The sequence below is a fragment of the Uranotaenia lowii genome, chromosome 3 (assembly GCF_029784155.1).
Source record: "Uranotaenia lowii strain MFRU-FL chromosome 3, ASM2978415v1, whole genome shotgun sequence".
Lineage (NCBI taxonomy): Eukaryota > Metazoa > Arthropoda > Insecta > Diptera > Culicidae > Uranotaenia > Uranotaenia lowii.
Window position 1 is genome coordinate 100,882,483 of NC_073693.1, and position 22,750 is coordinate 100,905,232.

At 40.5% G+C, this 22,750-nt stretch overlaps 3 protein-coding genes across 7 annotated transcripts in view; 1 reads left to right on the forward strand and 2 right to left on the reverse strand.

Annotated features, from left to right (window-relative positions):
• The first annotated feature begins 245 nt into the window (after positions 1-245).
• On the forward strand, positions 246-19,207 carry LOC129755504 (collagen alpha-1(III) chain-like). The gene is made up of 9 exons (XM_055752033.1): positions 246-1,010; positions 12,597-12,697; positions 12,761-12,861; positions 12,933-13,031; positions 13,103-17,439; positions 17,501-17,700; positions 17,761-17,886; positions 18,036-18,109; positions 18,179-19,207. Exons 1-9 carry the CDS (start codon positions 933-935, stop codon positions 18,916-18,918), a joined length of 5,856 nt encoding a protein of 1,951 aa, XP_055608008.1. The 5' UTR covers positions 246-932; the 3' UTR covers positions 18,919-19,207.
• LOC129755505 (lysozyme c-1-like) lies at positions 2,299-3,087 on the reverse strand. Its single transcript, XM_055752034.1, has 2 exons — positions 2,941-3,087; positions 2,299-2,865 (listed from the first exon to the last, which is right to left on the reverse strand). The coding sequence occupies exons 1-2, from the start codon at positions 3,074-3,076 to the stop codon at positions 2,567-2,569; spliced, it is 435 nt and encodes a 144-aa protein (XP_055608009.1). The 5' UTR covers positions 3,077-3,087; the 3' UTR covers positions 2,299-2,566.
• Positions 19,208-19,256: 49 nt separating the features above from the next.
• The window catches only part of LOC129750947 (coiled-coil domain-containing protein 102A), a 75,007-nt gene continuing 71,513 nt past the window's right edge, over positions 19,257-22,750 (reverse strand). For all 5 annotated transcript variants that reach the window (XM_055746163.1, XM_055746161.1, XM_055746165.1 and 2 more), the window contains one exon: positions 19,257-19,890. In XM_055746163.1, the coding sequence (XP_055602138.1) occupies positions 19,882-19,890 (9 nt within the window). In that variant the 3' untranslated portion in view covers positions 19,257-19,881. The remainder of the gene's footprint in view (positions 19,891-22,750) is intronic.

Below are 22,750 nucleotides of genomic sequence, written 5' to 3' on the forward strand. Positions count from 1 at the left end.
TAATCAAACCCAGAAGAACATTGGACCTAACTGGCGACCGTTTGAGCTGTGCGTCGTCGTCGTTAATTCATTCATTCTCGGCCATTCTCTTGGACTCTCCATCAATCTCCGGTCCAGGCTGAGCACTCAGCAGCAGTCAGCCAGCAGCATCTGCTCACATTCGGTTTGGTTCCCGAATCGAATGTTCCGTTCTGTCCGTTTAGATGGATGAATGACGGGTTGGGGTTCAGTATTTGCAACATCCAAGATCACCAATCACTTGTGGTCGGTCCATTCCCGTGGACGGTCGCGTTTTCAACTCGTTCGTCGTTGGATTTCGGAAAAGTGCGGTACCCGGTTGACAGAGTTCCAGCTCCAGCCCTCTCTGCCTCCGTTTCACGTCGGTTCTTGTTATAGGTCAAAGATTTTGACCCGGAAAAGTGTCTTGTACCTCTTATGTGTAGTTAGTGTATTGGCGATGCTTGAACCATTATCTGCGGAAGTCCAAGTGGATTTGCGTTAGTTGGTTATTATTGGTGCGTGCAATTAGACTAGCCGCAACTTGGCACTTGAGTGCGAGTGTGAAGAAAAACCATCAGAGCTACTAGAACAAGTGTGTTGTGTCTTTTCTAAGTGACGAGCTAAAAGGTTGAACATCATATTCGGTCGGATATCACAAGTGAGTGATACTTGTACGTAAATTGTACTGGTATTCCGGTTCCTAACCATGAGTGTTCTGTCATGAAGTGAAGTTTAATCCTACAGAGGATAAAACAAAATAACGAAACAAAAGTATTACATAACTCCCCGTATGAAGTGAGAACAAGCAGCAGCAGCAGCCGTTAAGAAGAATTGCTTCAAGTGTGGTTTTCGGTGAAGTTTTACAATTGAATTTAACATCCTAGATCTGGCCAACATCGCCCAAGCTAGCGGATAGCGATCCGACAACCAACATGTGGCCCATACGGTGGGCATTTCTCTTCACCACGCTGCTGTGCATAACGGCGGCCGAACCAGACGCTATTCCAAATGTGAGTAAATATTTTTCTCGGTGTGTTCAACAAGTGGGTTGCTGTGTCGGGGGAAAAAGCAACAGTAGAGAAATAATCTTGGCTCAGGTACACATAGACGCTGTGGTGTAATGGTAACACGTCCGTATGCCCTACGGAAGATCTCCGGTTCGATTCCGGGTAGCTTTATTGCTGCACGCTACTTTTTTTTTTATTTTAAAACGAGCTGCTTTCATTGACTATTATGTTAACTGTTTCATAATTTTCAAAATATGAACTGAATTTTTGTTTCACAATACATTTTTACAATTTTTTTCCTTTTTTTTATAGAAATTCAACCCATTAGGATAATTCTTCTCTATGAATTTTAGTGCTCGAAAAAAAATCATATAGTGCATGTCGGGTCCAGGACGGTTCAAGCCTTTAAAACCCCTCAGATGACCACCCGATTCCGGGTTTCAGGTCCGAAAAATGATTAACACGGCGATAAGATTACAATTTCTTCTATTTCGTACTTTTCGCGACACCGAGTTACTGCACGGTTCGTTGAGTAGGTACTGTACTAGTCGGCACAACACTTGCGAACTTGGTGTACAAGAGAAAATCCAAAAAGATCGATATTTCTAGGAATGATCAATTAGACATGCATATGAAGGCTGAAGTTAAAAGCTATATGTTGTTGAAAGGAAAAATTTTAAAAAGTGAAATGTAAAAAGACGTAATTTGCTACATTTTGCTAAATTATTACCCTGAAAAAAGTTACCCCATTTTTGAAGTCTAATAACTTTCAAAGTTTAGACTTTAAGAAAAACCGTTTAAGAAAAAACAAAAGAATTCGGCCCAAGGGGACCAAAGTTATTTATGAAAAACTAGATTTTCATGTTCCTCCCGAACAAAATGTCTCAAAAGCCCATACAAACTTTAGGCTCGTTGAGCGACCCCTTCCCGTGATCCGATCTGGCCCAAATTTGGCATGAGAACTTGTACTAGTCCTAGGATCAATTTAGGCCTGCAGCGCATAACATTTCACAAGCTTGAAATTTCCCATACAAATTTGGACATTTGGAAAATTTCCTTGAGAGATTGACACAAAAACCATTAGCTGACTCGGTCCCACAGAAAAAAACAAAAATGATGTTGATTTTTCAGTACAAAATATTCAATTTTCCCATACAAACCTAAAAGTCCAAGTTTACTCATGTAAACGTTACTTGAAAATTTTGCAAAAAATCATGGATGAGTTTCTAACCAAAACAAAGCCTTTAAGACCACAGGGTTTTGTGAAATTCCAAAATAACACCATATCGACTCAGTCTAATGACACATGCACATTGATATAATCCAAATTTCTTGTTCGGAATTTGTGAAAATATTTCAATTGGAATTGACTTGTTATGTAGAGTCTGTTTTGATGAATGGCAAACGATATGGATTGTAGTTTTGATTATTCAATTCTTTTTGAGTTTTCACTTTGAAACGTTCATCCCTCTTTCTAAAGTCAGGCTTTTCTATTCGTCTGTCATCGATCTTAGAAGAAAATCATCGAATCCTTCGTAGTATTTTCCTATTGGTTCACATTAGATTTTACACTTGGACAAATCGGGCAACTTCTTGCCCTGACATTTGCTTCTCCATCCGTACCAGGCCGCGAATCCTTGGCGCGAATAGATGAGCTTAGCGCAGGTCGTCGCCTTCGAAATATCGTCGGTCAACAGATCTGTGCACTTCACATTGCAATCTCGCTTAGCGTTGCTCCCGGGAGGTTGGCACCAGAATTTGTCGTTGATCTGGTACAGACCCCAATCGGTGGAACCATTTGTGTTCAGATGCTTCTTGGAAGTGTCCATGCTGCTCTCACTTTGGATCAAACAAACCCCTTTTGGGATGCAAATAAAGGGCGAAGTTAGACATCACTTCTGTCCGCAAACATACATACCTATAAATTACTTACAGTTAGGAAGATCGGCTTTCTTGATCCCCTGATCAGCCAGAGCCTTGGCGAGGGAACATGTGTCGAAGATCTTAGCATCGGCGACTGTCACCAGGACGATCGCGAGGACCACCGCAAAGAGATACAAAGGATTCATGATTCTTGGAATAGAATCGGACACGTAATGATGAAGATTCTCATCCAGCTATTTATACTATTTATTCGGGTCCGCCAATATTTCCTTGTAGGGTCGGTTACTTCACAATCAAATTTAAGTTTTGAACAGAATTTTAAAAGATGGATATTTTAAAATTTTTGTTTTTCCGAATTTTTATAGTAACTTGGCATTAACTTGAAATTTGCATGAAATGGGTCCAAATAGCTGGAAAGAGAAATCATGTGTCAATATGTATCTTTACATGTGTCCGGCATTGGCACATCCACCTTATTGGCACAACTGATTTTTTTCTTCGTTTGGCATGTTCGATGCAAGCTGTATCAACAACCAAAGTTTGGAATTTTCTTCGTTTTTCGATAAAAATATTGACCCAGTTTTTGGAAGAAATTGTTGATTGACGTAATTTGAGTATTTTTATAGCCTCGATAGTTTACTTTAAAGATTTTTAATACAAGTATACTGCCCCTACTCGCATATCAGTCCCATAAACATTTTCGACATTTTTTTATATAATCTGACAGTTCGTCATTTTGAACATTGTACTCACTGTATTTCTTTCGGTAACATAATCTTTGATTTATCGCGTTAAGTCATTTAAAAAATATTCAACTCATTTGATGTCGAATTATGCACACTAGTTTTAAAGGCAGGTTAAAATGAAGGAAAGAATGTCTTTCCGTGAGAAAAGCTACTAGAAACAACTAAAAATCATGATAAGATTCAACTTACAATGGGGAATTTACGATATTTTCCCACAAGTTTGTTTCTCTTTTTTAAAGCTGCATTCAGAAGTCCAGAAATGATGAAATTCAAGTCTTAGAAAGTTGCTTAGTGAGCAAAACATATTCTGGACTGTTATGCGAGTAGATTTGAAAACGCATAATAGTCCCATAATAAACAAAAATGATGCTCCAGACCTTACCAATTGCCCAATTTCGAAAATTTTATGTCCTACGATTTGTTGTGACAAGTTAGAACACATTCCATTAAACGATTTTTGTTTATGCTGAAAGTTGTGGTCACAATTTAGAAATATATTCCAAAATAGAAAAAGCTGGACGTTACCCAGATTGCCTTAAAACAGCAAAAGTGACTTCTATATTTAAATCAGGTGATCCAGAAGATGTTAGCAACTATCGACCAATATCAAGTATCAGCGTTTTAGCAAAGTTTTAGAGAAATTACTAGTAACTAGAATAATTTCCTTAATCACAACAAAAACAACAATGTATAGTATGCAATACACATTCAACAGGGCATAACTTTTTTACCATTGGGTAAAAATCAACCAAATTTTATACACTTTCTCATAGATGTTTTGTTTACATGCTGTCAAAATCGAAGTCGTGTTCTTCAATTCAACGAAAATGGACGTGAACCAACGCGAATCGAGAGAACAAATTATTTCCAAACATCTGGAATTTCCTGACCTGTCGCATCAGCAGTTGGGAAAAATATTGAACATTCATCATTCAACCGTTGGACCACGGCAAAGGAGCTGGAAGAAAACAGGGACCGGAAAACAAAAAGACGGAGGGAAAGGTGAAGCGGATGATTAAAGCAAATCCCAACGTCTCAAGCCGTGATTTGGCTAAAAAACTCGACATGTCGCAGAGCTACGTCCAATATCGAAGAAGAGAGCTGGACTACATACAAACAAGGTGTACAGAACTTTCCAAACCGCGATGAACGGCACCAATCGACGGCTAAAACTCGGGCACGGGAGCTCTACGAGAAGATGCTGACAAAATAAAGCTGCTGTGTAATGGACGACGAAACGTATATAAAAGCCGATTTTAGGCAAATTCCGGGGTTGGAGTTTTTCACCGGCAAGAGCATGTTCGATGTGAACGACAAGTTATTTTGTTCTCATTCAAAATATCCTAAGCAAAACCTTCTTTCTATGTTTTTGACAAAATGTATATGTTGAGTTTATATGACTTAAGCTTTGCCTAAATTTTGAACTTTTTTCCAAAACTGCACTTAAAATTCAAACCCCATCATCTCAGGGTGGGGTGGACCAAATTTCGAAATTCGAGTTGCATTCCAATCCTTTTTCCATTACTTATCAAAACGCCTTTGTTTAATTTAGTGCACTCCGCAGTATGCTGTTAAAGTTTGGGATCAGTCTTCTAAAACATGCATATTTATTCCACGCGTAATCAAACTTATCAAACAACGTATCGTTCATCTGGTAAGCTGTTTGGAAGCTAATGAGTTAAACTTGCTTATGGATATTTAGTTGAAATATTTATGAAGAGTGGCTTCAATAAAACTGTAGTTAAAATATCATCATTTTTTAATCATTTTCACCAAATAGTCCGACCGTTAAAAAACATGCAAATTTGTTTTGATCATAAATTAGTTGTCTTTCAAGTTATTGCAGATTGGATTGGCTTATTTGCAAGCTAATGACCAACACTTACTTATGAGATAGTAATTGAGTGGATTTGGAAGCACATTAAACAATATTTTCTACAAACCAAATTTATTTACAGTACCGTTCATAATTGTATAGAAATTGAAAGCACGCACACTGTCACTTCGACTTTGAACTTTCATAATTTTATACTCTGATGATATTTTTTTATCAAATTTTTTGCATTAGATAGATCAAGTATCACACTACTATACCACAAAATTTCTGGAGTTTGTGTGGTCTGAGATACGGTAATTATACGAAAATCGGACTTTTTGGACTTCTCTCATTCAAACTGCAATATCTCAGAAACTACGCTTCATTTTTTATTGAAATTTTGCAGAATGATTGTTGAAACACATAGCTAGCATGTCTGAAGTTTTCGAAAAGTTCTATCGATGAGATCAAAAGTTACGCAAGGTGCAATATTTCAGGCATGAACCTCGAAATGCGATTTCTATAGAATTTTGGACGAATGTTTCCATAGGAAAATCATATTCTCTGTTTAACAATCAGTAAATCTATTTCAACCAAAAAATCAAAACAATATCGCGAGATTCTGATTTCAAAACTCAAATGGATCATTTGTTCCAGTTTTTCTTTTCTTCAATGCTTTGCCAGACATTTTTTGTCTTATTGGAGGATGGAAACGATATTGTTTTCATGAATCGTTCAAAATTCTATAGAAATCGCATTTCGTATCGTAATAGTTGATCTATCTAACGCAAAAATTTGAACAAAAAATATCCTCAGAGTAAAAAGTTATGGAAGTTCAAAATCGAAGTAACAGTGCGCGTGCTTCCAATTTCTATACAATTATGAACGGTACTGTACATCACATTTGTTGAACGTGCTCCAAAAACGCTCAACTGAATCAGATTCTTACTGTAACTTTAGGGTTATTTAGTATTGTCTTATGTAAGCTCTGAAAAATTGATGCTTATTTTGAGGAAAACGACGTATTCGAATTTTTTCTTGTGTTGTGCTACTTATTTTTTAAAAAAAGGCGTATTCAAATGATTTTTCGTGTTGAACCAATGAATTGAAATTGAGGATAGAGTTCGATTTTTTCCAGGGTATGTCAGTGAACTTTGTAAAAGTTTTCCATAGAAAAAGCGGGACAGCGAGACATGTCCAGCTTTTGCGGGACGAATGGCAATCCTACCTAGCATGAACCATGAAGCAGAAGTAAAAAACTTCAAATACTTACACGGAAAAAAATTGCATGGGTTTTTCAAATACAGAGTCATGATAATTTTACTATATCCATCATTTACTATTTTCGACCATGATTTAGTATTTTCTACCTAAAATCTGGGCGATACTAGTACGACATTGTATTTTTACTATGCGATCTTTGACAGCTTATAGTAATTTCCTCGTGTCTAAATTACCATGAGCATGATATGTTAATATCTCACAATTCGTGTTCTTGAAATAACTATGCTCATGGTAATGTTGAAACATCGTCATTTGTGTTGTCGAAAATACTATGCCCATTAAAATTCATAGTAATTTTACCTATGTGCTTAGTTTGAGTGTTTGTTTCAGCCGGTCAAGATTTTCGGAATCCGGACAAAAATGTTTCGCGGGTACGTAAATGTGGTGATTGCTGTTCCAACCAACCAACCAAATAGAATCAGCATCTCTCAGGTAAGTAATATTGTGGTTTTTTCGTCGATTGTGCATTACTCAGATCCGTTTTTTTCGATCTTTCTTTTGATTTTATTTTAAGCTGTTCCATCGATGCATCCCGAATTCCCCGGCCATGGGGACCTCCCTTCTAACCAGCCACGGAAAATTGTCGGTAGATTAACCTTGCCCCCTTTCTGGATCGTTGGCCTCAAGATGACTGTCAATACATCCAAATCTATTCCAGCGTAAGTAGAACATTTACCAAATTTGATCTGCTCATTAACTAATTTTTGTTTTTTAATTTTTTTCAGAGACTATAACGACAGTTCTAAGCAGACCATTGTTTTGTGTTTTGAATATAGAGTAAAGTTTTGTGATACTTGTAATTTTAAAAATCAAAATGTAATTAATTTTAAAATAAATTATTTCTAGATCTCGGAGAAATCACGAAGAGTTTTAATTTTATCGTACTTCAATAGGTATACCATGGTGCATGGTAATTTGGTTGTCAAATCAAGCAATATGTACTCATTTATATCATAAAATATCATAGTTTTATCATGAAACATGTCAATTTTACTATGCACAATGAAAAACAAACCCATGATTTCATTGACAATTTTACTATGAACGTAGTCGAAATTACTATGCGCAGCCAAAATAAACACAAAGTAAAACTACTATGCGCATGGTAATATCAAGAAGAAAACATTATTGACTCAAAAATATGGTTGCGTGTTGTTCATTTAAACCACGGATTTAGTAATTTTGCTATGCTTTTTTTTGTGTGTAGGTATTCACTTGAACAGGGTGGCCAGAGAATTTTCATTTTCAAATTCCCGGATTTTTCTCGGTTTTCACAAATGATTATTTTGATTTTCCCGGTATGAAATTACATAAATAAAAATTTAACAATGATTTTTGTTACCAAAAAAAAGGCATTCATATAAAAGTTTATTGGATTTTTTTACACAAAAAAATATTAGCAGGTTAAAAACCAAAACTGCAAAAAAATAATTGTAATATAACCTTAACTGTATCCTGCACAATTTCGTCAAAAATTGTCACCTTTTCCTTAGACTGAATTATTTATCCATAAACAAAAATTTAATTTTAAATTGGGATTCTTAATCCGATTTCAAATTAAAATTTTATTTTTTTGCATAGCTACGGATTGATATTCTAATTGAAGGTTTTCCCAAACCGTTTTGAGAACAGATTTTAATAAATCTTACCTTTCTAAAGCATTCTAAAGTTTTATTTCTCTTCTCGTCTTGAATACTGAATAAGGTTTTTTGTTGGGTTTCATTTAAATCATTTTTTATAATGCGTTTCTAGAGCCTGAATTATGTGTGCTGGATTTTAAATTTGGTAGGTCTAAATCTGAGAATTTGCAATTACTAAATTCTGAGAATTTTCAGTCCGGCGTAAAAAAAATAAATTAATGCTAACTCTAAATTGAAATCTCAATTCAAATTTTTCAAGTCCATGCTTATGTTGAAATTTTCTTCCAAAATTTTGATTTTTTTTTTACTTTTCACTGCACAATATCCGTGAGCAAGGGAATAGTTTATTCACGGGAAATTTTTCTGCTAAAATTCGTTATTTTCTAATACGTAATACGTAAATAACGTAATACCGTAATACGTAAATTGGAATTTGGAACTGAAACTGAGCTCTGGAAATGTACATATATGCTGACCACAAAAATACCGATTTTTGAAAAAAATCTCAATTTTTCAAAAATTTTCTTATGGAATTTAAATCCCGATATTTTCTAGGTATTCCCGAATCGTTGGCTAACCTAAAATAAAAGACTATAAAATGCAATCATCTGAGAAAAATGTTAACTACGACGTTTTGGGCATCAACATGTCTTCGGCGGCATCCATATTACGTAACGCAAAAAATGCACTTTTTCGACCCTCTCCCTCCTCCCGTATGTAAATCACGTTGTAAATACTGATCATCGAGGGTAAAAAAAAGATTTTAACATAACATTTTTAAACGTTCTTCAAAACGGAGTCCAAATCGCTTCTTAGTACTCATTGATGATAACTCTCTACTAAATTAAATTGATTGTCTTGTTACGAGTATCTCTGTGCTTTATTTGAGTTATGTACAACGCTGTCGGTCATGAGCAACTTTAGGGCAGAAAAGAATTTCTTTTATCGGACCAACCAAATATAATAACCTACCCATTGATCTGAAAAAAATAATTGTCGATCCACATTCAAAACAAACTGCTTCAAATGTTTAAAGAAAAAATAAGTCGTGAAACAAACACATAAATTGTACAGAACACAAATATTATATTTACAAATTTAACAAAATTCAATGTTAGATAAAGTTTAACTTGTTCGCCTTCGAATTTCACAACTCGTCGCAGACGACCTATATATATGTTTTCAGAGTCGACTTCGGCATTAACATACTCCTAGACAGCGAAATCAATATTTAGATCCGGGTAAATTACCTGCTCAACATGTGAGCTCACAAAACTCATCGACGCCGAGTTTTGCTGGAAATCGACAAAATACGGGACACCGGTGGCTCAAACCATCTTCGATGCAGGTTTCAATCGCCTGGCACCCGTCAGTACGTCGGCATGGGTTCGTGATCTTTCTGGCAAGCAAATTCTGTTTTATTGCATTTTCACGAACTGTTGAGATCCTTTGGAATTTAGTGCCACTAAGGTTTGTTCCAATTAGTATTTGACCATTTAATCAACCTTCAAGGAGACATTCTCGAACTTTTCGTCGAAAACCTCCCAATGATTTGTGCACAGTAAAAAATCAGAAGCTTTGTAACTTTTTTCATCACTTCGCCATAAATATCAGATGATGTTTTGATTGATTTGTCATCCTTTTTTCAATTGACGCTAGCCTATTGCCCAATATCTCTCATTGGGACGAAACTGGGATGGTCATAACATCAATACTATTCTTCTTGTACCGTTCCAACATAACTCGGGTTCTGTTTTGTTGTTTACTGGCGTGATACAACCGTTCTTCATTCTCAGATCAAATTTTACACTCCTACGATCATTCTGATTTTGAATTGTGAATTTTTTGTCGTCTCTAGCGTTCTATCTTGGATCCATCCATCCAAATCAAAACCCTGTCATCAGTTTTTCGGTACGAGAAATAAACGTTTCGATGAGTAAGATAGCGAAAATGGATGAATTAAATGGGATTCGAAAATATGGGGAGGAAAGGAGCTTCGTGGAGAAAAAAATCTGGTCAAAATTGTATCCGGTGGACAAAACTTTGGACCGGAGAATTATGCGTGATTACGATAGTGGGAAAACTGCCTCAGTTCACGATGTGGTCAAAAAATGGAATCCCCTCTCAGTACTGTCAATCGTGCCAAGGTAAGATTGGGTCTAAAGACAAATAAGAAGCAGAAGAAGCCGAAGCCGAGTCCAAAATAAGCTGCTTCAGCCGAAACTTGTAAATTATATTATCAACAGCGGTGTGGAAAATCGGTATGCGTTATCATCGACGACGAAACCTATTGAAATTTGTGGCAAGCTTTCCGAGTCGTTCGTGACTACTGACTAAATTAATACAGCTGTTTGGGTCCGAGAGCTCCTGAACCGTCGATTGCTCTCTTCTCAAAGGACACAATGGCTTTGGTACAAATCCAACGAAGTCGGCCCTAACCAATTTGTATTTGAGAAAACATGTGAAACCTGCAGATGCTATCTAAAATTTCGCAAAAGACAGGAATAAAATGATCAAAATCATCCCAAATCAGTCTGCGCAGAGGCTAAGAAGCAGTCTTCAATCAAAAATTCGATAACTGGCCTATGATTGACTGAAATCTAATTTTGTCTTTAATCACTGTAAAAGAAGTCTATGGAGAATTGATAAGTGAAATAAAAATTTAATTTTCTCATAAATTATGTTTATACTGTTCATTTTAAACACAATGGGACACTAGACTGAGTCGATTTGGGGTCATTTTCGAATTTCTCAAACCCTGGGGTCTCAAAAGCTTCGTTTTGGTCCAAAACTCATCCATGATTTTTTGCAGAATTTTTAAGTAACGTTTACATGAGTAAATTTGGACTTTTAGGTTTGTATGGGAAAAATGAATATTTTGTACTGAAAAATCAACATCATTTTTGTTTCTTCTGTGCAACCGAGCCAGCTGATGGTTTTTGTGCCAATTTATAAAATTCCTAAAGGAAATTTTCCGCTGAACAACTTTTTCGAAGACCGTAAATTCGTATCTTATTAGACAAAAAAGTTATTAGCTGTTCAACAGAGGTATGTCTTTTGGCATTGATAAACAATAAATTCAATAGACATCACTGTTGTGTGCCTTGTGAGGTATTGCATGGCTACTTTTCATGCAATACTACGCGGGGCACAAGCAGTGATGTCAATTGAATTTATTGTTTATCAATGCCAAAAGACATACCTCTGTTGAACAGCTAATAACTTGTTTGTCTAATAAGATACGAATTTACGGTCTTCGAAAAAGTTGTTCAGCGGAAAATTTCCTTTAGGAATTTTATAAATTGGCACAAAAACCACCAGCTGGCTCGGTTGCACAGAAGAAACAAAAATGATGTTGATTTTTCAGTACAAATTATTCAATTTTCCCATACAAACCTAAAAGTCCAAATTTACTCATGTAAACGTTACTTAAAAATTCTGCAAAAAATCATGGATGAGTTTTGGACCAAAACGAAGCTTTTGAGACCCCAGGGTTTGAGAAATTCAAAAATGACCCCAAATCGACTCAGTCTAATGGGACACCCTATAACAGTGATAGGAATAACGGAAAAAGTAGGTGAGCTCCCACTTGCTGGACTTACATTTCTTGTGGGGGATTTTGCTGGTGTTTCTCGTACATATGTCAATCAAATTATTTCATACATTCTCATTATTTTAACTTGATTTGGAATTTAAAAAAAAAATGCGACAATAAATTGTTATTAAATAATTTGCTCAACCACATTTCCTTACTCGCGCAGCTGGAACACAATGTAATAATCCTTTTCCGACGAATGAAATGGCAAAATTTTGCAATGTTTGTGTGATTAGTTAACGTGGATTATAAGCATATAACTGATAACATTCCCTTCTCATGTATTAGAACATAAGCCAGCCGCCAGACGCGAGATAAGGTTAGACGCGATTACGCACCGTTTCCGTTTCACCGTAGAACATCGACACGAACGATGATTTAGAAAAATAGGTCAACAGCGCAGGTTCACCCATCTGGGTGAGAACCGCTGGTTGAAGGTCACTGTTATGCTCGCTATCCGATTGAAATACAAAGTAGTAGACCCCCTGTTGATACGTTTCTCGGAATAAATTTTGATAAATTAAAACGATAACACAGCGCAGACTAACAAAACATGTAACAGTACAAATTAACAAAATAAAGCACGAATTAAAATATAAAAAATTCTCTTTTTTCTATTTCCAGAACATTAATTTAGCTGATAGTGTAGCATTAAACGAACCGGTAGCGGATATCGATGCAAGTCCCCTGAGCAGGTTCAAACGAAACAATGGAGTCCGCGGGTCGTAAGTTCGAACTGAAGTTTGTTTTTGCAACATATTGATTTATGCAACTTTCCTCTCTATAAGTTTTCGCGGTCAAACGCAGTCACAGTACTTACACTTCGGAGACAATCAGGACGGAAAGGCGGAGGCGGAAGCAACACAGCACAGTTCTAGAGCGGTAGTTGGTATGTACGATATCCCTTACTAAACAAATTATCGTTACGAAGCTTATCACAATTCACACGGTTCATTTCAGTGGGTTCCAATGGCATGGGCCAGGCACAAAGCCAATCGATGGGGGCCGATTGCAGCTCTTGTTTCGATGTGGGACAAGATGGCAGGAGTTACGTGTATGGTACGATCAACTACGCAATATAATGCAATAGCAATGTCATGTTGTTTACCGAACTTTGATCAACATTTTAGATGCACGACCTGATCCACTAAGAGCACCCAGCGGTTACGATTACCGATCTCCAGGTGCCGGGGATGACAGGTTCCGTCCAGGAAGTGACACCTTTGATCGGTTTTCCGTACCTGGTGGAAGACCAGGCGCAGGGACTGGAGTTGGTGGACCTGGTAGTACAGCTGGAGGTACAGGAACCGGTCAACTTCCTTCTGGAACAGGAACTGGTGGAACAGGTACGGGACAATACTTTGGCGGTACTGGACAATATCCAGGTGCTACTGGAACTGGTCACGGAGGAACGGGTGCAGGAGGTGATGGAAGCGCACGACCAGGAACTGTTGGGACCCCTGGATTTGATGCGTATGGAAGACCAATTCCAGGAACATCTGGAAGACCCATCGGAGGAACGGACTCCTATGGAAGACCCCTTGGGCCAGACGGAAGACCCCTTGGGCCAGACGGAAGACCTCTTGGACCGGACGGACGGCCTCTTGGACCGGATGGAAGGCCTGTCGGACCAGATGGAAGGCCAGTTGGACCAGATGGCCGGCCACTTGGACCAGATGGAAGGCCTCTCGGGCCAGACGGAAGACCTCTTGGGCCAGACGGAAGACCTCTTGGACCGGACGGTCGGCCTTTAGGACCAGATGGAAGGCCTCTCGGACCAGATGGAAGACCTCTCGGACCAGACGGAAGACCTCTTGGGCCAGACGGAAGACCTCTTGGACCTGATGGAAGGCCTCTTGGACCAGATGGAAGACCCCTTGGACCAGATGGAAGGCCCCTTGGACCAGGTGGAAGACCTACTGGGCCAGATGGCCGACCCCTTGGACCAGATGGAAGGCCACTTGGGCCGGATGGAAGACCTCTTGGACCAGATGGCAGGCCCCTCGGACCAGATGGAAGACCTCTTGGACCAGATGGAAGGCCTCTTGGACCGGATGGACGGCCCCTTGGACCAGATGGAAGGCCCCTTGGACCAGATGGAAGGCCCCTTGGACCAGATGGAAGGCCCCTTGGACCAGATGGCAGGCCCCTCGGACCAGATGGAAGACCTCTTGGACCGGATGGACGGCCCCTCGGACCAGATGGAAGACCCCTAGGACCAGATGGGAGGCCCCTCGGACCAGATGGAAGACCTCTTGGACCGGACGGCAGACCCCTTGGACCAGATGGAAGGCCTCTTGGACCAGATGGACGACCCCTTGGACCCGATGGAAGACCTCTTGGACCAGATGGCAGGCCACTAGGACCAGATGGACGACCTCTTGGACCGGACGGAAGGCCTCTTGGACCAGACGGTAGGCCTCTAGGACCAGGCGGAAGACCTACTGGACCAGATGGTCGGCCCCTCGGACCAGATGGAAGACCTCTTGGACCAGATGGAAGACCTGTTGGACCAGACGGAAGACCTATCGGACCAGATGGAAGGCCTATTGGTCCAGACGGAAGGCCTCTTGGACCAGATGGGAGACCTCTTGGACCAGATGGTAGACCTCTAGGACCTGATGGCAGGCCTCTTGGACCGGATGGAAGGCCTATCGGAGGCCCTGGATCAACAGGGATCCATGGTGGACCATCTCCAATTGGTACACCTGGCGTACCAGGTTTTTACACTCCCGGAGGTCCGAAACCCCAGGTAATGGGACCGTCACTGGCTGATATCTCACAAGGTCCTTCAACCATCTACGGAGTTCCAGGAACTCATACAGTGACCCTTCCGGGTCACGACCATACCGTTGTTAATCCAACCGGAGGGCTAACAGTATTAGTAGGCACCGGCAGTCCGAAGCAAACGGTTATCGGTTCCGACAGCCGACTGGACGGTCATGGACCGGTAAAAATTATTCCTGGTCCTGCCGACAGTTCCGGTCCACCGAAGCAAACTGTTTTTGCACACCCCGGCGGTGTGACGGTGCTTGTTGGAACGGGTGGGCCTCATCAAACCGTGCATCATCTACCGGTTTCCGGTAGCTACCCTATCGCACCACAAACCATTCAAACAGGAACAGGAATAGCGCATCCTGGTATTTATCATCCCGGGATGGTAGGTGGCACTGGAACCCAATATCCAGGAACAACAGGCGCTGGACAATATCCAGATCAATACCAGCCTGGAGGCACAGGACCTGGAGGTCCTGGAACAGGAATCTCAGGAGGAACGACTGGTACGGGCACAGGTACTGGAGCTGGACAACTTGCTGGAACTGGACAGTACCCAGGAGGTACTGGACACGCACAATATCCTGGAGGTCCGGGTGTTGGTACAGGGGCTGGACAGTATCCAGGTGGAACTGGTATTGGACAATATCCAGGTGGAACGGGAGCTGGGCAGTACCCAGGCGGAACAGGTGCTGGACAATATGCGGGTAGCGTAGGTGGAGGACAGTATCCTGGTGGTGTAAATGGAGGACAGTTTCCGGGTGGAACGGGTGCTGGACAATACCCTGGTGGAACGGGCGCAGGGCAATACCCAGGTGGAACAGGCGCAGGGCAATACCCAGGTGGAACAGGAACGGGACAATACCCAGGCGGCCCAGGGGCTGGACAGTATCCCAGTGGAACAGGAGCCGGACAGTATCCAGGAGGAACAGGCGCCGGACAACATCCAGGTGGAACGGGCGGAACAGGGGCTGGACAATATCCCGGTGGAACAGGAGCTGGGCAATATCCAGGAGGAACAGGTGCTGGACAGTATCCTGGAGGAACAGGCGCTGGACAGTATCCTGGAGGAACAGGTGCCGGACAACATCCAGGTGGAACGGGTGCTGGACAATATCCAGGTGGAACTGTACAACACCCTGGAGGAGTCGGACAACATCCAGGAGGAACAGGCGTAGGACAATATCCTGGTGGAACAGGTGCTGGGCAATACCCCGGTGGAACAGGAGCCGGCCAGTATCCAGGAGGAACAGGGGTTGGGCAATTACCTGGCGGAACAGGTGCTGGACAGTATCCTGGAGGAACAGGCGCTGGACAGTATCCTGGAGGAACAGGCGCTGGACAGTTTCCAGGTGGAACAGGTACTGGACAATATCCAGGCGGTACAGGTACTGGACAACACCCTGGAGGAATCGGACAACTTCCAGGAGGAACAGGAGCAGGACAATATCCTGGTGGAACAGGTGCTGGTCAATTCCCAGGAACAACAGGAGCAGGACAATATCCTGGCGTATCAGGTGCTGGACAATATCCCGGTGGAATAGGCACGGGACAATATCCAGGAGGGACAGGTGCTGGACAATATCCAGGAGGAACGGGGGCCGGACAGTATCCAGGCGCTACTGGGGCTGGACAATATCCTGGGGGAACTGGCTCTGGACAGTATCCAATTGGACCTGGAACAGGAGTAGGACAACAACCTGGAATTGGAGGTACAGGATCTGGACAGTATCCTGGAGGAGTCGGTGTTGGACAACTTCCAGGAGGTACCGGAACGGGACAATACCCAGGGGGAATGGGCACGGGACAGCTTCCAGGTGGTGTTAGCATTGGCCAACATCCTGGTAGTACAGGTGCAGGACAGCACACAGGAGGTGTAGGTGGTGGACAATATCCAGGAGCCGGAACTGGATCAGGCACTGGACAATATCCGGGTGGAACAGGTACCGGACAATACCCTGGAGGAACAGGAATCGGACAATACCCAGGAGGTACGGGTGTCGGACAATATCCAGGAGGAGCAGGTAGTGGTGGCCAGTACCCGGGAGGTACGGGTACCGGTCAGTATCCTGGGGGTACGGGTACTGGTCAATATCCAGGCGGTGCTGGAACTGGTATTGGTGGCACTGGAACCGGACATTATCCAGGAAGCGGTATATCAGGACAGTATCCCAGTGGACCGGGTACTGGTACTGGTCAATACCCAGGTGGAACAGGAACAGGAGTGGGTATAGGAACAGGAGGCATTGGTGGTCAATATCCAGGTCAAAGACCAACCAGTATAGATCAATATCCAAGTACGATAACTCAGGGAGGTTCCGTAGTAAGCGGAGGTCCTCAAACTATTCAGGCCGTATCGGACGATGACGATTCGTTTTCGCAAGCGGAATCTTCGGTGAACAATGGACAGGCTATTGCCAGCGCACAGGGTCGTAAAAATGGTGGCACGGCACAAACGCAGGTATCCGGAACGTACACCGGAACGGGTTCATTCAGTGCGAGCGCTCAAACAAGCGACAATAATCGGGCGGCTCAAGCGCAGGTGTCTGGTGGAAAGGAAGGAGCACTGAGTTCTTCTCAGGGGTCGGGAGGAAGCGCAAAATCCCAATCGCAAGTGCAGGTTGACTCGAAAACTGGAGGAACATCTGCGACTTCACAGACGGGTGGACTGGGCCATCAAAGCCAATCGGAGGTTGGTGATCGCTAGTGGGTTTAAAATGCAGTTTGTAATGTTTTTTTTTTTTCAATTTCAGGTGGTAGCAAACGAAAAGGGTGGTTTGGCCGATGCCCAATCCAGTGGTCCAGGACAAACGTCATCGCAGGCACAGATTGGTTTCCGACCGCAAGGTGAAGAGACTCAACAGTCCAATATTTTCAACGGCGGAGGACAGGCATCTGCCCAGTCCGGGTCTCATTCGGGCCAGAGTCAATCTCAGATAAGTGGCAAATTCAAGTAAGTGGAAAGTTTATTGAGACGAACAGTGTTAGTTCATAACAAAAGTTTCATTCACAGCTTCGGCATTTCGTACCACGGTGCAGCACAGGCAGCGTCTGGAACAAAGGAAGAGGTCGGTCGCTATCGAGAGAGCAGTAAAAAGTTGTTCCAATCGATTGGACTGTTTGGCAAAACCAACAACGGGTACGAGTACGATTATTAGAATGCATGCTCGACCATCTTCATACAATTAATACTAACACGCATGACTCGCAGAACACACACAGAAAAAATACTAAATTTTATTATTTCTCATTTTGGATATGTTTTAATTGTAACACAAAAACGAACAGAGTATCCCGACAGCGAGAGTCTGACGTTGTTGATCCAAACGGTATGAGATTACGCACATCACAGCAGAGTTCAGGTAAGGATTAAGATTAAAGAGTAAATTGATTGATATTGACATTTTTATTTCCTTCGCTTTCAATTCTAGTAACTGATTTCAATCCACCTCCTAAACCCGAGGAGGAAGTCGAATATGAAGAAGAAGATGAGGAGTACGAAGAAGAAGATTATGAAACAACCGATGCTGGACCTGTTGGAATGAGATCTGGAATAACTGAAGAAAAGAAGACTACCATAGTAGAACTACCGCCACCAACAATTGCTGCCTCTGTTCCAACTAGTACAGTTCGTCCGAATCGTAACTTCAACATTAACAGTGGAAATGGAAAAACCTATTCCCAGAATACCCCTACTCAAAAACAGAGTGCTGCCGTAGCCACTGCCGACAAATACCGACTTGTTCAGACGCAGAACGGCAACACGGCCGTCCACGAAAGTTCCAGTGCGAAGATTCCTGATGGATTTAGCGACATTGGAGGCGGCACTGAAACCACTACACCAGTGGCAACTACCGTACAAGTACAAACTACCACATCCAAATACAACACACGTTACCTTCCTTCGAAACATGCGGACAACAACGGGAACAGGCTCACCGGTGACTCAAAATTGCCCAACCCTGATAGCTACATATCGGTGACCAAGCAAGTAACCGGTATCGATGAGAACAGCAAGGTACCGGCCATCCCCGGCAAAAACTACGAATCAACCTACTACACCAAGTCATCCACCTGCGGGTACTTTACCTTCTCCTGTAACATCGTGTACGGGGCCAACGGCAGGAGTAAGATCTGTCGACCAAAGCCGCCCACAAATGGGAAATGTTAAACCAAAGAGCGTTGAGCTTTTAGCGTTAAAAAGTTTTATTGTCTAGTACCTAGGAATGCGCCTTCTTTCTCTCTCACCTCTACACACATAACTGCCATTACCAACAGTCTTAATTAAGCTTATTTGCTCATCTGCGAACTGGAAGCTGCCAAAACAAGACGTCCAAAGCGCGAAGACACGAAGCCTAATCAGTGATAGTTTTAAATTAAAAAAAAAATGATCCAAAGATTATTGCCTTAATCTAAGAACGTCAATGTTCCCAGTGAAAGAAACTAATAAAGTTTTCGAAAAGCCAATCTCACCAGGGTTCAGTTCGGATGAAAGAAATAGTCGCCCGCTTGAGTTATCTCTTTAATTAATCTGCGCCATTCAGATTCTGTGTTGATTATCTGCTAAACTTTTTGCTGCAGCGTAGAATGTATTCCTTAATCTAAACTCTGAATAAAATCAACAGGTTGACAAAAACAAAAATTAAAAAATTCTAAAACATAAATCACACCTTTTTAAAGTTCTTCCGTAAAATTTTGATTCGTTTACATATGATTTTGTTGTTATGAATAATTTTGAGTTCGTTTTCTTAAACTCTATTTTGTGATTGTGTTGTATGTAATACTATTGCCTGGAATTTAGCAAAAATTGCTTTTGATTTTAAAATAGCATAGTAAAAAAAATAAAACAAATAATCCTAGTATCATTTCCACTGCAGGAGGACAAATCATAGAAATACATACACTAGTTAAGTATTGTAGGTATACTGAATGAGAATCATGGTCGTTTAAATGCTAACTCCATCTGTAGATATCTGTAAGTGCTGCTTCTTTTCGTGATCGTACAATTTAATGTCCCTCGATTGGACAATCTACCATCTTATGAATGGCTTTTGCTGGCATCCGGATGCTGGCTGTGGATCAATCATTATCGCTGTTGTCTTCGTTGGCGGACAGGAGGCTGGTCGAACCGTAACTACGGAGTCTGTGGATGTTTGAGATCATGGTTGATGAGTTTTGGGGAACAATAAGTTTTTATTTAACGAGAAACAACATGCTTGTTTTAAAGGGTAGCAAATATCGTGGAAAAGAAATTAAAATACTTAATGTTCAATAAAATTTATGAAATCGGGGAACGATTTTTAAAGTTTTAAAAGCAGAAAACAACATGCCTAAATACTTATCAAAAATTTCAATGTTAGCAATAAATAAAGTTTTATATAGAATTTATGAAATATTTATCGTCCCATAGGTTGTTTGTAGAAGAATCAGTGAGTAATAATAATAGGAAAATTAGTTGAAAATTGACAACGTTAGCATTATTCCGACCTACTGAACGTTTTGTGTTTCATTTTAACAAACAGCTCATGAAAAAGGATAAACTTTAAAAGTCAACCGAACGGAAGGAAAAATTTCAATGAGAAGAAAAACAAATATCATTCACATACAGTTTTGGGGTTTCAGGAGGTGCAAATTCACCTTAATTCAATTTTTTTTAAAGTTGTGAGATATTTCGATAAATTTGACCGAAATACTTCACTGAAAGCGAAAGGAACATATTAACATAAAAGATCTCCTTAATCCTCCTAAACCGACCTAAAATAAGATTAAACTATCAAAAGATTCTGGGTTGCTTCTGGGCCTGACATCAATTTATTAAAGCTAAATCTCACTTTATATCTATACTGTACTCAAACCCTACTCTACTCTAGTATACGCTACTCTAAACCACTCTACGTTACTCTACGCTACTCTACTCTACTCTACGCTACTCTACTCTACTCTACTCTACTCTCCTCTCCTCTCCTCTCCTCTCCTCTACTCTACTCTACTCTACTCTACTCTACTCTACTCTACTCTACTCTACTCTACTCTACTCTACTCTACTCTACTCTACTCTACTCTACTCTACTCTACTCTACTCTACTCTACTCTACTCTACTCTACACTACTCCTTATTTCTACTCTCTTATCTCTACTAATCTCATCTCATTTACGGAAATCTCATCTCATCTACGGAAATCTCATCTCATCTACGGAAATCTCATCTCATCTACGGAAATCTCATCTCATCTACGGAAATCTCATCTCATCTACGGAAATCTCATCTCATCTACGGAAATCTCATCTCATCTACGGAAATCTCATCTCATCTACGGAAATCTCATCTCATCTACGGAAATCTCATCACATCTACGGAAATCTCATCTCATCTACGGAAATCTCATCTCATCTACGGAAATCTCATCTCATCTACGGAAATCTCATCTCATCTACGGAAATCTCATCTCATCTACGGAAATCTCATCTCATCTACGGAAATCTCATCTCATCTACGGAAATCTCATCTCATCTACGGAAATCTCATCTCATCTACGGAAATCTCATCTCATCTACGGAAATCTCATCTCATCTACGGAAATCTCATCACATCTACGGAAATCTCATCTCATCTACGGAAATCTCATCTCATCTACGGAAATCTCATCTCATCTACGGAAATCTCATCTCATCTACGGAAATCTCATCTCATCTACGGAAATCTCATCTCATCTACGGAAATCTCATCTCATCTACGGAAATCTCATCTCATCTACGGAAATCTCATCTCATCTACGGAAATCTCATCTCATCTACGGAAATCTCATCTCATCTACGGAAATTTCATCTCATCTACGGAAATCTCATCTCATCTGCTGGAATCTCATCTCTTCTACTCTTATGTAGTCTAATACAATTTCATTTACTCCACTCCAATCATATCGAATGTAGTTTAACCAAAGGTAAATGAATCGAATTTGATGTATTCCAATCTAATCTAATATTATGTAATCGTATCTAATGTAATGTATTATTTTTCTTAAGTAAAGAAATTAATTTGTATCTGAAAACATTTTATTTGTGATTGCCGTACTTACTCGTATTTAATATTTGATAAAATGATGAAAATTCTACTTTAATCCAGCTTCGTGAGCTCTATAAGCGAAATCAAGATACTCAGACGAGAAGAAATTAGCCATCATTCATCAGAATTTTCCGATAATTATCGCTTATTCGAAGTTTCTTGTTATTAACAAACAAACAAATTTCGAAATGAAAATGTTGTTATGAGAAATACAAGAGAAAAGTTTAAAAAAATGCACACATTTCTCACCCAATAGTGGTAAGTATAACTCCCAACTCGAGTTGGGCATACGAATTGTGTAGTACAGCTAACAGTTATGCAGTTTTAGATTTTAAATCTAGAAACCAATCAGGTTTGGTTTCTATGAAAAGAACTCGATTGAGTACCTAGGTAATTTAGCTTTTCTTTTTTATTACTCTTGAACTGTGTAGATTAACTGTAAAAAAAACTGAAGTGTACATTTGAAGGTAAATTAAATTTCGAAAATCGAGATTCTGATTTATCAGAAACACAATGTAAGAACTAAGTAATATTGAGGATTAAGGATTTTAAATTCCCACGAAGCCTTTTGGATTTTAAATTTAGATCAAAGATTCACAAGGTTTAAAAGATTTTAAATTAAAAAAATAGTTCTTCGATTCACAAGCAGCAACAGTTTAGAATAGCATTCTAGAGTGAATAGCAAAAATAAAAAAAAGCAATCACACTACTTTAGTTTTCGTTTGCTTTCGAAAATAATGTGAATGAATCCCGCAATAATCTACGCAACTTTTTCTAGGATTTCCGGCTAACCGTGCCGAATCAAACCTTTTCTAAATTTTGCAATTTTGCGGGCAGTCTGGAAAGCTAAGTTTAGGAGCAGTTTAAGCATCAAGATCAGAATCTAAACTCAAATTCAATGTATCATTCAGTTACAGAACGGCGATGCAGAATAAGGAAT